Below are 14,910 nucleotides of genomic sequence, written 5' to 3' on the forward strand. Positions count from 1 at the left end.
TTTTATACACTTCTATCATGTCTCCTCTGACCCGCCTTTTCTCTAAACTAAACTTTTCTCTAAACTAAGAAGCCCGCAAAAAGTTCTGCTGCATCCAATTGCCATTCAGGAGTCTCTGGTTTGGCTGAATGCTAGCTCAGCCAGAAGCTGGAGCAGGGACCAGAACGTAAAAGCCTCTTCTACCAATACCCCTGCCGGCGAGTAAACCCTCTCCATTGACTTCTATTGCAATTATTTTCTTAGACTGACCTTTTTTCCTGGTGTAACTTTTGTCTGGATTGGGACCTGCAGGAGTGCTCTGAACATGAGTTGGATGTGGCTTAAGTCCCCTTGCCTTGGTCCCTCCGACGCGCCTCTTTTTTGGCTTGCACCGGTTTCGGCTGAGCCGGGTTGGCCTGGCTGAGCCACATCCAACTCCACTCAGCTTGCCGTGAATGCGAGTTGGATTGCACCCTTAAACACTACCTTGAATTGGGCCTAGAAAGGTACTGGCAACCAATGGAGCTGTTTACATAACTTATACTGTATAAACAGTTACATAACTAATATAACTTACATAACATATGTTAGACAGCAGGCAACAAGATGAATAACATAGTATTTGGCCGAAACCAAACTGCAGCAGAATGGAAATGTCGCTGATAATGATGAATACAGGTTGGAACCAAAGTCACTTGCGTTCTTCAGCTATTACTAAACCTAGCAGGGCTCTTCTTACATCCTTAGATTACCAGGTTGCAGATGGAAGTGCCCTTAGGCTGGCAGAGAGTGGCCTGCTTACAATCACCTGGTGAAATCATGGACAAGGTGATATTTGACTTCAGTCTCATACAGAGTCAGACCATTGGTGCATCTAGCTCAGTATTGTTTATACCAGCCTTTCCCAACCAGTGTGCCTCCAGATGTTGTTGGACCACAACTCCCATCTTTCCTGACCATTGGCAATGCTGGCTGAGGCTGATGGGAGTTGTGGTCCAACAACATCTGGAGGCACACGAGTTGAAAAAGGCTGGTTTATACTGTCGGGCAGTGGCTCTCCACCATCTCAGGCAGGAGCCTTTTCCTACCTGGAGATGCCACTGATCTGAAGCACTTTGGACAGCTCCTTGAAAGTTCAGACTAAAACCCGGAGAAGATTCCACTGTCCCACTGATATGGAGCCACTAGCTGCCACTGTGCCTTAGAGTCAAACCCCCTGTTAAACACAGGACTCTTGCAACTCCAACTTCCCTGAGAGATGGCTGTCACAGTCAGGTTCAAAACATCTGGAGGGCACCAGGTTGGGGGGAAGGGTGGATTATGGCATATACACTTTTAATGGGCTGGAGCAGGGTTTCACAACTGGTGGACTGCCCCATCCACGGGTGGGCGTATGAAGATCTTTGGAGTCGGGAGAGAGCGAGCTTTTTTAAAAAAGTATGTACAATATAAGTTTAAAAATTAACTATATTAAAATGTAAACTTTTGATTCAATTGACAAATATTTCAAACAATTCACTTTGGAAAAGTTTTGGTTGAGATATCTTCCTGTGTACCCCAAAACAGGAGAGCAGGGTCTGCATATATTCCATTTTCATCCACATCCCTTTGTGAAGCTGTTTCCCCCCCATTCTTATGGCTATCGAAACAAAGCAATGCAACAGGATGGATGTTGAAAGGGACCTAAGATGTGCTCTACTTTCCATGCTGCTCATATTAGTAGTAATTGAAACCGACTCTTTGACATTTTAAATTTCATGTGGTTCTTTTCTTTGAATAAATGTATTTTTAAAAAAATTAAGTACTTTGACTCATTGTTATTATTTTTTATTTATTTAACAAAATTTATATGGCGCTTGATTGTAAAAAAATTTGTCTATTAACAGTTTACAAAAGACATTAAAATGATTGATAAAACAGTTACAAACAAGTAGTTAAAAACATTTTAAAAACAACTAAAACAGAAACAAACTAAAAAGATTAAAACACATCAACATCTATGTGTCTGGATAGGCTTGCCCAGAATGTATCAAACCCAAATTTTTATGTATATGATCAGGCTCAAGATTTTATTTATAATTAAAAGTCATGATATTTCAATATTTTTGAAAATTAAAATAAAATAATTAGGGGAGCCAGGTTTGAAGGGGGGGCTGAGCTTGGGATTTTTCTGTTAGCTAAAAGGGGGCATGAATTTAAAAAAGAAAAAGGTTCAGAAACACTGGAAACCAGGGTCCATCTTACGCCTCTCCGAGGGTTGAAGGAAACGAGTCCGCCTCCAGATGACCAGAGAGGCCCCTGGCTAGGAAGGCCCGAAGGAGCACTGGCACGCTACTTCCTGCCACGCCCCCTGTGGGAAAGTTGCCTTTGAATCTCCCACGCGCGGGTGGGGCGGTGGCACAGTGGGCTGGCCGGGGAAATCAGGCAAGCGGAGAGCAGGCAGGGAGAGAGCTGGTTACGAGGGCAGGGGGGACATTTGCTGTGGCGCCAGTTCCAGCAGGGGAGGAGACTCGGGGGCAGGGAATCACGTTCCGGGGTAGCAGCCGCAGCAACTGTAAGCTTGCTTCTGAGCGTATTCTAGGAACGCAGGAAGCTGCCTTCTACTGAGTCAGGCTCATTGGTCCATCTAGCTCATTGCTGTATGCACTGACTGGCAGCAGCTCTGCAGGGTCTCAAGCAGGGGATATTGCCAGCTCTGCTTGGAGTTGCCCCTGGGGAGTGAACGTGAGACCTTGCGCATGCAAGGTAGATGGTCTGCCACTGAGCTACAGCCCTTTCCCAAAGAATGGGTCGCGCAGAAAAGGGACATAGGAAACAGCCTTCTGCCGAATCAGACCGTTAGTAACATCTGCATTGACTGGCAGTGTGGAGTTTAAGGCAGGGGACACTCCCAGGCTTACCTGGAGATGTTGGGGACTGAAGGTGTGGGATGTAGTGGTGCAGCCTTCCCCAGCCTGGTGCTTTCCAGATATTCCATACTGCCGCTCCCATCAGCCCCAGCCATCATGGCCATCCTGGCTGCGGCTGGTGGGAGTTGTGGTCCAGGGCATCTGGAGGCCACTGCGCGGCTGGGGGATGCTACAATACTACATCCATAATGCTTCTAATTAATTTTTGAAAGAAGAATCCAGTTCAGCTCCTCATGAAACATTATTATTCCTAAGAGCAATCACACACAAAAAAGATCTCTGCTGGCAATTCTCTGCAGACCTGGGCATGCTTAAGCCTCTGCGTAGGATCAGGCTATAGTTTTTCCAGCATCCCAAATGGTTACGTGAATCTCTTGGTTATCTGACCATTGTATTCTTTATGTAGCCTTGTGTCTGCATAATCTGCATAATGTATGAGCGGTTGGTTGATATGCTTGAGGTAGTGAGTGATGGTATTGGTTGCATGGAATAGATGGTGAATGGTTGTATTGTTCTATGTTGGTTGTTATTTATATTATACTGCTTGTAATACTCTGACATTTATATTGTGTTTATGTACATATATATTGTTCATGTATTTTGCTTTCTGAATTAATTTGATACGGTTTTTATTGTATCTTGTGTATTCTATTGTAAACAGCTTTGAGATCTTTCACATAAAGCGAGCGGTCTGTCAATGGAAATATCATCATAATCTTGTGCATGCAAAGCAGATGCTTCACTGTTAAGCTACAGTCCTTCCCCACATACAAAGCTGCCTTATCCTGAGTCAGGCCATTAGTCCAGCTAATTGTATTGTTTACCCTACTGGTAGCAGCTCTCCAGGGTTTCAGAGAATATCTGGAGTTGCTGGGGATTGAACCTGGGACCTTCTGCATGCAAAGCACATACTCTAACCACTGAGCTGCGGTCTGTCTTGGGGGCGGGCTTTGAGAACCTGGTGTCAACCAAAAGTTTCTGGACTCCAACTCCCATCACCCCTGACAATTGGCCATACAGGCTAGGACTGATGGGAGTTGGAGTCCAGCAACAGAGGCATCAGGTTCTCCTTCAGATTTACTCTGAAGGTTAGATTTAACAGGGGTTGGAGAAGCTGCTGTGACCTTCCAGGTGTTGTTGGACTCCAATTCCTATCAACCCCAGCCAGCATGGCTGACGATCAGGGATTGTGGGAGTTGGAGTCCAACAACTGTCTGGAGGGCTAAAGGTTTTCAGCACCCGATTTAGTTCCAAACAAAAAACTGGCCACCAACCTGGATAGGTTTAAAAGAGGATTAGACGTATTCACAGAGGATAAGGCCAGTGGCTTGTTCTGGTCCAGTGGCAAAGGCAGGATGCCTTTGAATTCCAGCTGCTGGGAATCACAAGTGGGGAGAATTCGGTTGTGCGCAAGCCCTGCTTGTGGGCTTCCCATTGGGGCATCTGGTCGGCCACTGTGAGAACAGGATGCTGGACTAGATGGGCCATAAGCCTGATCCAGCTTCAGGGATCTTCCCTATGTCCTTATGTTCTAACCGGCCCGATTGCCTTTACTCAGCAGACAATATCCAACTAAGTACTTCTGCTGATGCAAGGATTTCAGTTAGTGCAGTTCAGTTAGTCAGTTACTCCTCCTTCCTCTGCTCTCCCTGTGTGCCTCACACGTCCTCCCCAAATCTGCCTCAGTGGGTGGATTTGGGAGAGGAGAGGGAAGGGAAGTTGCATTTACATAAGATCATAAGAAGAGCCTGGCTAATGGATCAGGCCCATCTAGTCCAGCATCCTGTTCTCACAGTGGCCAATGGGAAGCGCCCCTAAGCAGGACCTGAAAGCAAGAGCAACATTCCCCTCCTGCGATTCCCAGCAACTGTCATTCAGAGGCATTTACTGCCTCCAAAGAAGCATACAACCTCCGTTGCGCAGCCAAACGTCCTTCCCCTGGGAAAAGAACTTTGTTGGATCCAACCCAGTATAAGGCACCTTCCTATGCGCCTATTTTACCTATTGAGGTTCTGATCTCTTTATGTTCTCTCCGCCGTTAGGAACATTGGCTGTCAAAAACGTCTGAAGGCATCGGTTCCTTGTATTGCGATGACACTGTGCCTGGTTTTGAAAGGCTGAATTAGCTGTATGAGGCTGCCTTGGGTCTTTCCTGAGGCAGAAAATGGCAACAGGGCACAGCGACGCATCAGTGCCAAGCCTTCCCTTGTGGATTGCACGAGAACAGAGCGGGTGGAGGGAAGAGCTGGACCCAGCAGGCCCAGAATTGAGGAGAGGAGGAGAAGGCTGTCCTGTCTCCCATTATGGGAACATGAAGGAATTCTGGGAAGGAACCACATCAGGGCACATAAAAGAGGAGCCGGGTGAAGTCCCACGGCAGCGATGGGAAACCCAGTGGCAGCACTTCCTGAAGACAGTAGATTCCTCCTCATCAACAGGGCGAGCCTCAGAACTCTCCACACCAAGCAGCAATACCTGGCCTGTCTCCTCTACCTTCCAGGGGGTGTCTGATGTTGGTCAGCTGCCTAGAGGAGGAGAAGAAGACCGTCAGCATCCATATGGCTCCACTGTGGAAGCCCAGCACTCCGATCATGCCACGTTGGCTAAGGACGAGGCGGCCCGTGGGAAAGTGAAGGAGGCAATCCCGGAGGAGGAAGGGTATGAGAAAGTGATCCTTGGCGAGGGTGCCACTGGCTCGCAAGCGGAGTGTCAGTGCTTCCGGCAGCTCGTCTACCAGGGGGCTGAGGGCCCCCGGAAGGTTTGCAGGAAGCTCCAGGAGCTTTGCCGTCAGTGGCTGAAGCCAGAGAGGCACTCCAAGGAGCAGATCCTAGAGCTGGTGATCCTGGAGCAGTTCCTGGCCATCCTGCCCGAGGAAATGCAGAGATGGGTGAAGGACCACAGTCCCGAGAACTGCTCCCAGGCAGTGGCCTTGGCAGAGGGTTACTTGGCAAAGGAGGACCGAGAGGTGAGAGCATCCTGTGACAGTGAGCAATTTCTGTATCGTGGAATGGAAGCTACAGGCTGGCTGAGAAGGCCGCTATTTCCTGCCTCTGTTACATCATTTCCTCCCTGCCCTCCTGAGCTCTTTAATTTTTTAAAAAAACACAGGGATGGGGAACCTGTGTGTCCCTCCAGGTGTTGCAGGACTCCAACTGCCATCAGCCCCAGCCAGCATGGCCAGTGGTCCAGGATGACAGGAGATGAAGTACAGAAACATCTGGAGGGCCTGAGGTTCCCCATGTCTGATGTAGGATAAGGCTACATAAATAAGACTATCTATGGCTCCTAGTCATGATACCCGAGTGGAACCTCCATATTCAGCAGCAGCGTTACTCTGGATACCAGTTGCTGGAAGGGTAACAGTAGGGTGGGGCTGCTGCCTTTATGCCCTGCTTGATGGGTTCCTGAAAGCATCTGACTGGCCACTGTGGGAAACCAGGTTGTTGGACTAGATGGTATGATCCAGCAGGGCCTTTGTTATGTTTTCATTTGAATCAAACTAATATGAGTCTCTTGCAGTTCCACTGAAAAGAAAACCTGCTTCGAAGTAGATTTCACTCTGGTTTACTTCATCATGATCATAATGTATATTTTTAGTCACATTTTTTGCACAATGGTGACTTGCACAGTAAAAATGAAATCGCATTAAAACCAGTTATAAAAACAGCAACAAACAAAAACTAAAATATCCATCTGAAAATATATTTCAAGGAATAAATCTGACTTACCCACTTAAAGGATGAATTCAAAAAAGGCCACCGACATAGCTAACTATCCTCCCAATTAAAAACATAAGGCCTGGGTAAATAGAAATGTTTTTTCCTGGCATCTAAAAACATAGTGATGGGGCCAGGCATGCTTCCCTGGGGAGAGTACTCCATAAAAGTGGAGCCACCACTGAGAAAGCCCATAATTGTGTCACCTCCTGCAGAGGAGGCACACAGACCAGGGCCTCACAGGGTCCAGACTGGTTCCTGTGCGGAGAGGCGGTCCTTGGGGTATTGGGCTCCTGTGCTGCATAAGGTTTTGTAGGTCAAAACAAGTACTTTGAACTGAGCCTGGAAACTAATTGGTAGCCAATGCAGTCAAGTCAGGATTGGTGTATATGCTCAGACTGTCTTGTCCCGGTTAGCAATCTGACTGCTGAATTCTGCACCAGCAGCAATTTCTGAACTGCCTTCAAAGGCAGCCCCACCTATAATGCATTGTAGTAATCTAACCTAGAGAGCAGAGATGACAGAAGTTAGGCTATCCCTGTGCAGATAGGGACGTACCTGGGCCACCAGCCAAAGCACCACCAAGCCCACTCGAGCCTCAAATAACAGTAATGGATACAGAAGTACCCCCAAGCTATGTACCTACTCCTTCTGAGGGAGTGTAACCCCATCCAGAGCAGACCAGACCCCACCCCACCCAGTCTAGGGACCCACCCACTAACAGCACCTCAGTCTTATCTGGATTGAGCTTCAGTTTATTGACTCTCATCAAGTCCATTACTGCAGCCAGACTCCAGTGTTTTTAATAATAATCAAGGCTTAGCAATTAAACAGTGGCGCATAAAGCTATCAGTGGCTACTTGCCATGATGGCTGTGCTTCCTCCATAGTTGGAGGTGGTATGCTTCTGAATAACAGTTGCTGAAAACTGGGCGTTAGAACAAATTAAACCAGAACTGTCACTAGAAGCTAAAATGATGAAACTGAGGTTATCATACTTTGGACACATAATGAGAAGACATGATTCATTAGAAAAGACCCTAATGCTGGGGAAAACAGAAGGGAGTAGAAAAAGATGAAGACCAAACAAGAGATGGATTGATTCCATAGGAAGCCACAGACCTGAACTTACAAAATCTGAACAGGGTGGTTCATGAGAGATGCTATTGGAGGTTGCTGATTCATAGGGTCTCCATAGGTCGAAATCGACTTGAAGGCACATAACAAAATGCTTCTGAATGCCAGTTGCTGAAAACTGCAGGAAGGGAGGGTGTTCTTGCGCTGAGGTCCTGCTTGGGGTCTCCTATTAGGGCATCTGGTTGGCCACTGTGAGAAGAGGATGCTGGACAAGATGGGTCACTGGCCTGACCAAGGGGGGCTCTTCTTTCTATAGGGCGTTTGGAACCCTAAGCTTGGGATGGTGGTGGTAGGGGGGTGCCGGTTGGGGAGAGAATCTCAAAACAGAAGGGGAACAAATCCCTGCCTCCTGCTGTTTCTCCTCTGGAAATGCCTTCCTCCCCACAAGAACAGGAATGTAGGTCCCGCCTTATAGAATTATAGAATAGTAGAGCTGGAAGGGGCCTATAATGCCGGGGTTGGTGCCAGGTTGTGGCCTGGCCGAGGGCCCCTGAAAAGTCTCCATAGGGTGGGAGGGAGGCGTTCCCATTCAGTGATCTGCAGTAGCATCGGGTCCTGCAACCCAACCCTGCCATAGATTGTGGAGAGGGAGCTCCCAAGCGCACACACCCAAATAGACAGTGTGGGTTTCAATAAACCCGCATGCGTGCCCCACCGACCTCTCCCATTGGTGTGAATGCCATGCACATTGTGCATGCATGCCTGCCATCACCCAAGATGACAGTGGGGGCTTCCTTAAGGGGCTGACACCCCTGCCGCAATCTTGGTTGATGGCAGTCATTCACAAAACACAAGAGGTAGGTAGGGCATGCTTATTAGCCCCATGCCGCCTGTATTGGGGGGATGGTGCCCAAGGGCCCAGTCATGCCTGGCGCCAGCCCTGTATAAAACCATTGAGTCCAACCCCCTGCTCAATGCAGGAATCCATGTTAAAGCATACCCAACAGGTGGCTGTCCAGCTGCCTCTTGAATGCTTCCAGTGTGGGAGAGCCCACCACCTCCCTAGGTAATTGGTTCCATTCGCATACCGCTCTAACAGTTAGGAAGTTTTTCCTGATGTTCATCTGAAATCTGGCTTCCTGTAACTTGAGCCTATTATTCTGTGTCCTGCACTCTGGGACAATTGAGAAGAGATCCTGGTCCTTCTCTGTGGGGCAATCTTCCTTTTTGCCCCCCTGTGAACCCCTTCCAGTTTGTCTGCATCCTTCTTAAAGTGCGGTGTCCAGAACTGGATGCAGTACTCAAGATGAGACCTAACCAGTGCCGAATAGAGGGGAACTAGTATTTCACACAATTTCTGTTAATGCAACCTAAAATAGCATTTGCCTTTTTTGTAGCCACATCGCACTGTTGGCTCATATTCAGCTTGTGATCAACAACAATTCCAAGATCCTTCTTGCTTGAGGTCAAATATTTTGTCCACCTGTCTTTTAATTAACTGTTTTTTTAGCTGACCTTATTGTATGTTGCCTTGAGACAATTGTAGAAGGCGAGTAATAAACTGATAATAACAACGCAGGATTGTCTGTTCTGACTCATCGCAGCTCTCTAGGTTAGGAGTGGGGAACCTCTGTGACCCTCCAGATGTAGCTGGACTCTACATCATCCCTGACCGTTGCTCATGCTGGCTGGGGTTGATGGGAGTCGGAGCCCAGCAATATCTGGAGGGCCACAGCAGGTCCCTCATTCCTGCTCTAGGGGTTCTGGCAGGGGAGGGGTGTATGTCGTTTGCTTTCAGTTCACTGGAGATGCTATGGATTGAACACTCTGCTTGGGATCCTTCCTGCTATTTCAGGTGCTGGGGCTATTCAAATCGGAGGAAGCTGATTTCCCCCAGGCTGAGCACGCTCCATCATTTCCCAAGGAGTGGCCACTCTGCAGGGAGGTTAAGCAAGAGGAGGACTGTGATGCCACCTTGCTGGGTAGGTTTGGGGCCCTGTGTATGCCTTGAATCTGTGGGACTGCAGTTATTTATAAGTGTGTGAACATCCACAGAGAACCACTGTGGCGTCATGGTTAGAGTGTTGGGCTATGACCTTGGGAGACCAGGGTTCGAATCCCCACTCTGCCAGGAACAGCACGGCCAGTCACTGCCTCACAGCCTAAGCTCCCTCACAAGGTTGTTGTTAGGATAAAATGGGGAGGGGAGAATCAAGTCCACCGCCTCGAACTCCTTGGTGCAAAGGAGGGATATAAATGTAAGAAAGGAAAATAAATAAATGTCTTTGACTTCATCTGGTTTTTAACGTTTTTCTCTCCTTGGCACAGGGAATCATTCATGTAAGTTTTCTCCTTATTCCAGCAGGCGACAAGAGGATGTTTCAGAAGGAGGACCCCCAAAGGAGAAACTCCAGCAAAGTCCTGCCACACTGGATGCTGTCGGAAGAAGCCGAACAGGATATTTCTGGCTGTTGTGATCAAGGAGGGGCCTCCGAGAGCCTGCGGAAGAATCACCCTGAAATGGAAAAGGACAGTTTTATTTGTTCTCGGGAATGCAACAGGGGATTTGACAAGGCAATAATGCAACAGAAGATCCTCCCAGCAGAGACTGATAAAACAAGTAAATGTGGGGAAACTTTCAGTTGCCGGACCGAATTCATGAATCATCAGAGAATCCACCCAGGAGAGAAACAGTTTGAGTACTTAGACTGTGCAGCAAGCTTCCATAGTGACAATAATCTCCTTGTTTCTTATCCAAGAATATGCTCTGGAGAGAAGCCATATATATGCTCAGTGTGTGGGAAGAGCTTCGTTGACCATGCAATTCTTACTGCACATCAGGGAACCCACAGTGCAGTGAACCCCTACAATTTTGCAGACTCTGGCCCAAATGTTCCTCATGATGCATTGCTTATTAAAGATAAGAGAATGCATGCAGGGGAGAGACCTTATCAATGTACCGATTGTGAGAAATGTTTTGGCACAAGGGCTATCTTCATGAGCCATAAGAGGACGCACATGGGAGAGAAACCCTACAAATGCTCTGAATGCGGGAAATGCTTCAGCATGGCCTCTGCCCTCATTAGGCACAAGAGGACCCACACGGCAGAGAGACCATATAAGTGCTTGGAGTGTGGGAGGTGCTTCGGTGACCGGTCGGGCTTCAATACCCACGCAAGAACCCACACGGGAGAGAGGCTCTACCGCTGCCTGGCGTGCGGGAAAAGCTTTGGGCGGCAAGCACATCTCGTCGACCATGAGCGGACCCACACGGGCGAGAAGCCGCATGGATGTTCTGAGTGCGAAAAGTGCTTCAGCAGTCTGTCCATCCTCATCAAGCACAAGCGGACCCACACGGGGGAGAAGCCGTACCAGTGTTCCTTCTGCGGGAAGAGCTTCAGCCAGAGTTCGAGCTGCATGAAGCATGAGAGGACCCACACGGGAGAGAAGCCATACAAATGTTTGTACTGCGGGCAAAGCTTCAGCCAGAACTCGAGCTGCGTGAGACACGAGAGGACCCACTCAGGAGAGAAGCTGCTTAAATGATTGCACTGCGGGAGGGGAGAAGGCTTTGGGCTAGGGGCCATACCTCAGTGGTTGAGCACATGCTTTGCCATATGAAAGGCCATAGCGCAGTCAGAGCTACGTGCACAGCCTGCAAAGGTCCCAGGTTCTGTAAGAATGTAAGAGGAGCCCTGTTGGATCAGGCCAGTCGCCCATCTAGTCCAGCATCCTGTTCTCACTGTGCCGAACTAGATGCTCTCCTGGGAAGCCCACAAGCAGGACTTGAGCGCAATAGCACTCTCCCCACTTGTGATTTCCCAGCAACTGAAATCCCCAGCATTTCCAGGCAGTGCTAGGAAACACACCTGCCTGAAACTTTGGAGAGCTGCTACCACTCAGTGTTGATGATACTGGGCTAAGATGGAGGCTAGATGGACCGATGTATACTGACTCAGTATAAGGCACCTTCCTGTGTTCCTGTGAAGAAATCCGAGGTTAAATTCCAGGTGTCTCTGTTTCAGAATATCAGGCAGCAGGAGATTGAAAAGGCTGTTGCCAGATTTTACTCTTTTTTATTTTATTAAACTTGTAAATCACTTTATACTAAAGTTCCAAAGCTATTTTATATATATATAAATAAAAAGTAGTAAAAACATACTAACACAATTAACATTATCAGTACATACTAAAACAATGAACCTATTGTTGGATTGAGCCTAGATTGAGTAACTGTAACAACAATGTTGTTAAAGGTGCCCTTACGTCCGGGAGAATGAAAACATACTTACCTGCTGTCTGAATGATAATTACATCAGTCTTGCCTCCCCAGGAAGAGCATCCTAAAGACGGGGGCCATTACAGAGAATGCCCTGAGAACCTGGAGAGGCACTGCCTTTTGAAGTAGAGAATACTGAACCAGATGGAAGGAAGGTTTGCACTGGCCCAAGGCTGCATCCTCCTCCTCCTCCTCATTATTATTATTATTATTATTATTGTTATTATTTCCCACCGTTCACCGTAAGTTCTCAGGGTGAATCGCAACAATTTAGAATTAAAAACCAGTTTAAAACAAATTGTGTTTGTGTGTTAGGGGAAATGTAAGCTGAGCAGTTGGTGTATAACAACTGGCCATTGTGCATATTCACCAGACCTCATGGAAATTGTGCACATAATCTGTCCACAAAGAGGGAATTGTGCACATTTCCTGGTCAGTCTACATAATCTCCAACAAGCCTTGGAGAAAGTGGATATCTTGACTGCATTTTTTACATTTTCTGGCCAAGAAGTATAATTCCTAACAGCTCTTGGGGATTGTGCATATCTTGAGTGCATTTTGTACATTCTCTAGGCAATATGCACATTTTCTGATTAGTATGTGCAGTCTCCAAGAAACATGCCCTTGTTTTCTCTCTCTAATGCAGAAGTGTACAATCTGTCCCTTCCCCTGCTGCTTCTGGCCTACTGCCTAATATTATACGGGGGGCCCCTCTCTCTCTCTCCCCCCCTCCTCCTCTCTCCTATTAATATTGCTGCACAGGCAAAGCCTGCAATAAATGTTGCATTGTGGTGTTCGGGTTCCAGCCAGCCAGGCCCTCCGCAGTAATCCATTCCATTACCCCTTCTCGTCTGGTTTTCCATCCCACACCACCCAGTGTCCGTTGACCATATTTAGACCATGTGCTTACATTTAAAGCACTATTATTATGCCAATTTAAAGTCCTATTATTATACCAATTTAAACAGTCATGGCTTCTCCCAGAGAATCCTGGGAAGTATGCTTTGTGAAGTTGTGAGAAGACCCCCAATTCCCCTCACAGAGCAACAGTTCTCAAGAGTGGTTTTATAGTGAATCCCTCTTGCCAGGGAACTCTGGGAATTGCAGGTCTGTGAGGGGAATGGGGAGGGGTCTTCTAACAAATCTCAGTACTGTTAACTACAGTTCCCAGGATTCTTTGGGGGAAGACATAACTGTTTAAAGTGGTATGATACTGCTTTAAATATATAGTGCAGATGTAGCCCCAGTGAACTCTGGGTAACTAGCTCTCAGGGGAATGGGGGGGGGTCTCCAGCAACTCTGAACACCCTTAACAAACTACAATTCCCATTATTCTTTGGGTGAAGCTATGACTGTTAAACTAGCATGGTACTGCTTGAAAGGTATATTGCAAATGGGGCCATAGTTGATTAATATTCTCTGACACTTTCCATTGCATGTTACCATCACTTTCCTTATCACAAAAAGGTTGATCACGTGGAAGGTTTCCCGATGCCTGGCATGACAAGATGCTGGACTAGATAGATCTTTGGTCTTCTGATATTCGTAAGAAGTAAATGTATGAAAACTGTAAATGGGTTAAGACCATAAATGGGTTAAGCAATGGCTGGATTTCTCTGGCAGGAAATCAGTTCCTTTAAGGCTGTTGTTGCCAAAGCCCCCATCTACAGACCAGAGGAGGTTCCTTGAATCAGTCTCCTTCACCCCATCCTTCTGTCTTCTGTCTCGATCAGACTTTTCATGATCACTGCAATACAAAACGCATCCTCTGCTTGTGAGAAGCCTGCAACTGGCTGCCATTGCTCCCGTGCGGGGGGACAGAGATCATGGAGGGAAGAAGTGGCAAGCTTTCATGTGTGGCTGGGATAATTCAACAATAAGGGTACATGCTGAGTGGCACAAATTATTTTGAGACACTTTGTTTAAAATAAGGGTGAAGAACCTCCACCCCACAGGCCATAGTTGGCCCAGCAGGAGTCCCAATTTAGCCCACAAAGATGTTCCTTGTAAGCCATGCCTACCTGCCCTACACCTAATTGTCATGCATTACACCATTTTTAAAAAATCATACAACAACCCCCATAATAGCCACAGGAATATTTGGCAGCATGTTTATACAACCAACATCATCTCAATCTTTACCTGGTGCTGAAAAGATGTCCATGCCGGGCAGACCTTGCTGGGGAGAGCGTTCCATACAAGGGGAGCCACAACTGAAAAGGCCCTCTCCCTTGCCACCACCCTCCGAGCCTCCCTGACGGGGGGGGGGGACAGACCTGGAGAAGGACCTCAGAATAAGATCTAAAGGTCCAGGTAGGTTCATATCAACAGAGGCATTCCAGAAGATATTGGGGTCCTGATCCACAAATAGCTTTATAGGTCAAAACCAGCACTTTGAATTGGGCTCGGAAGCATACAGGCAGCAGGGGAACTGTAGCAGAATTGGTCTGGCATCTGTTCGCCTTTAACCTGTCCACAGGGATATTAAAAGCTCCATTTAAGCAGCAGTTTCAGTGAAAACGTTGACAGGTGGTTGAGGCAACCCACCTGCCAAGCATCTGATGCCATAAATGATGTCAGGTGATTGACAGGTGGTTAATCCCCACCCACCTGTCAGAGTTGGGCCCCAGGGATAGGGACAGATAAGGACCTGCCTGCCCATCCTGGGCCAAAATGTTTCCCCATCCCAGTTTTAAATCAACCCTGTTAGTTCTAGAGCCAGATGGCTGAAAAAGGGGTGTGTGTGTCAGTTTCATCTCGAGGGAGTAAATTTCACATATGCCATTTGATTCTGCATCACTAGAGCAATAGTTTTTGGTATGACACTAATTTTTGGTAGCTTTTGGTTAGTGTGACGTCACAAATATGGCAGATGCTAAATTGAGAAAATAGAAAGCATCTCATTTTTACTTTCCTCGTGCATGCTAACTGGTCTGACAAATCATTTTCAC

At 47.3% G+C, this 14,910-nt stretch overlaps 1 protein-coding gene across 2 annotated transcripts; it reads left to right on the forward strand.

Annotated features, from left to right (window-relative positions):
* The first annotated feature begins 2,421 nt into the window (after positions 1 to 2,421).
* Positions 2,422 to 12,240, forward strand: LOC133381229 (zinc finger protein 397-like). Of its 2 annotated transcripts, none has more exons than XM_061620029.1 (4): positions 2,422 to 2,533; positions 4,931 to 5,853; positions 9,536 to 9,662; positions 10,043 to 12,240. In XM_061620029.1, exons 2-4 carry the CDS (start codon positions 5,053 to 5,055, stop codon positions 11,224 to 11,226), a joined length of 2,112 nt encoding a protein of 703 aa, XP_061476013.1. In that variant the 5' UTR covers positions 2,422 to 2,533; positions 4,931 to 5,052; the 3' UTR covers positions 11,227 to 12,240. The 2 variants fall into 2 exon arrangements, with proteins under 2 accessions (XP_061476013.1, XP_061476014.1); XM_061620030.1 differs by having other exon boundaries at positions 10,046 to 12,240.
* Positions 12,241 to 14,910: the final 2,670 nt, after the last annotated feature.

The sequence above is a fragment of the Rhineura floridana genome, chromosome 3 (assembly GCF_030035675.1).
Source record: "Rhineura floridana isolate rRhiFlo1 chromosome 3, rRhiFlo1.hap2, whole genome shotgun sequence".
NCBI classification, from domain to species: Eukaryota; Metazoa; Chordata; class Lepidosauria; order Squamata; family Rhineuridae; genus Rhineura; species Rhineura floridana.